Source organism: Lepidothrix coronata, unplaced genomic scaffold, assembly GCF_001604755.1.
Source record: "Lepidothrix coronata isolate B3197 unplaced genomic scaffold, Lepidothrix_coronata-1.0 Scaffold897, whole genome shotgun sequence".
NCBI classification, from domain to species: Eukaryota; Metazoa; Chordata; class Aves; order Passeriformes; family Pipridae; genus Lepidothrix; species Lepidothrix coronata.
This window is the reverse complement of record NW_016691077.1, coordinates 14,141-15,708: the sequence shown is the minus strand read 5'-3', so window position 1 is coordinate 15,708 and position 1,568 is coordinate 14,141. Positions and strand designations below refer to the sequence as shown.

Genomic DNA, 1,568 nt, shown 5'->3' with positions numbered 1-1,568 from the left:
TTGGGCCGATTTCGACGGCGATTTTTTCGGGGGGGGGGTAATCCGGGGCGTGGCCCCCCAAATCCGGGGGGGGGGGGCGTGGCCGGGGAGGGGGCGTGGCCTCACCGTAGAGCTGCTGGATGCCGCGCCGGTCGTCGTCGGGCAGCTGGAAGGCCTCGGTGTCCATCCACTGGTAGAAGGGGGCCATGATGGCCGACGGGTCGCTGGAATGTTCCAGGCCCAGGGCGTGGCCCAGCTCGTGCACGGCCACCAGGAACAGGTCGTTGCCTGGCCGGGGGAGGGCACGGGAGGTCATGGAAGGTCATGGAAGGTCAAGGAGGTCAAGCGAGGTCAATGTTGGGGCGTGGAAGGCCGTGGAAGGTCATGGAGGGTCATGGAAGGTCATGGAAGGTCATGGAAGGTCATGGTAGTCAATGTTGGGGCGTGGAAGGTCATGGAAGGTCATGGAAGGTCGTGGAAGGTCGTGGAAGGTCATGGAAGGTCAAGGAGACCAACCAAGGTCAATGTTAGGTCATGGAAGGTCATGGAAGGTCAAGGAGACCAACCAAGGTCAATGTTGGGTCATGGAAGGTCATGGAAGGTCATGGAAGGTCATGGAAGGTCATGGAAGGCCATGGAAGGTCATGGAAGGTCATGGAAGGTCAACAAGGTGAAGGAGACCATCGAAGGTCAATGTTGGGTCATGGAAGGTCATAGAAGGTCATGGAAGGTCATGGAAGGTCAAGGAGATCAGTCGAGGTCAATGTTGGGTCATGGAAGGTCATGGAGGGACATGGAAGGTCAAGGAAGGTCAAGGAGACCAACCAAGGTCAATGTTGGGTCAAGGAAGGTCATGGAAGGTCATGGAAGGTCATGGAAGGTCATGGAAGGGCGTGGAAGGTCATGGAAGGTCATGGAAGGGCGTGGAAGGTCATAGAAGGTCAAGGAAGGTCAAGGAGATCAACCGAGGTCAATGTTGGGTCATGGAAGGTCATGGAAGGTCATGGAGGGACATGGAAGGTCATGGAAGGTCAAGGAGACCATCCGAGGTCAATGTTGGGTCCTGGAAGGTTATGGAAGGTCATGGAAGGTCATGGAAGGTCGTGGAAGGTCATGGAAGGTCATGGAAGGTCATGGAAGGTCAAGGAGGTCAAGCGAGGTCAATGTTGGGGCGTTGAAGGTCATGGAAGGTCATGGAAGGTCATGGGAGGTCATGGAAGTCAAGCGAGGGCAATGTTGGGTCATGGAAGGTCATGGAGGGACATGGAAGGTCATGGAAGGTCATGGAAGGATGTGGAAGGTCATGGAATGTCATGGGAGGTCAAGGAGGTCAAGCGAGGTCAATGTTGGGGTGTGGAAGGTCATGGAAGGTCATGGAAGGTCATGGAAGGTCAAGGAGGTCAAGCGAGGTCAATGTTGGGGTGTGGAAGGTCATGGAAGGTCATGGAAGGTCATGGAAGGTCAAGGAGGTCAAGCGAGGTCAATGTTGGAGCGTGGAAGGTCATGGAAGGTCATGGAAGGTCATGGAAGGTGAAGGAGACCATCAGAGGTCAATGTTGGGTCATGGAAGGTCATGGAAGGTCATGGAA

At 55.5% G+C, this 1,568-nt stretch overlaps 1 protein-coding gene across 1 annotated transcript in view; it reads right to left on the bottom strand.

Moving 5' to 3' along the window:
* Nucleotides 1-105: 105 nt before the first annotated feature.
* Nucleotides 106-1,568, bottom strand: part of LOC108510440 (matrix metalloproteinase-14-like) — a gene marked incomplete at both ends in the record, with an annotated part of 10,244 nt that continues 8,781 nt past the window's right edge. Inside the window, one exon of the mRNA XM_017840118.1 lies at nucleotides 106-267. Coding sequence (XP_017695607.1) covers nucleotides 106-267 — 162 coding nt within the window. The remainder of the gene's footprint in view (nucleotides 268-1,568) is intronic.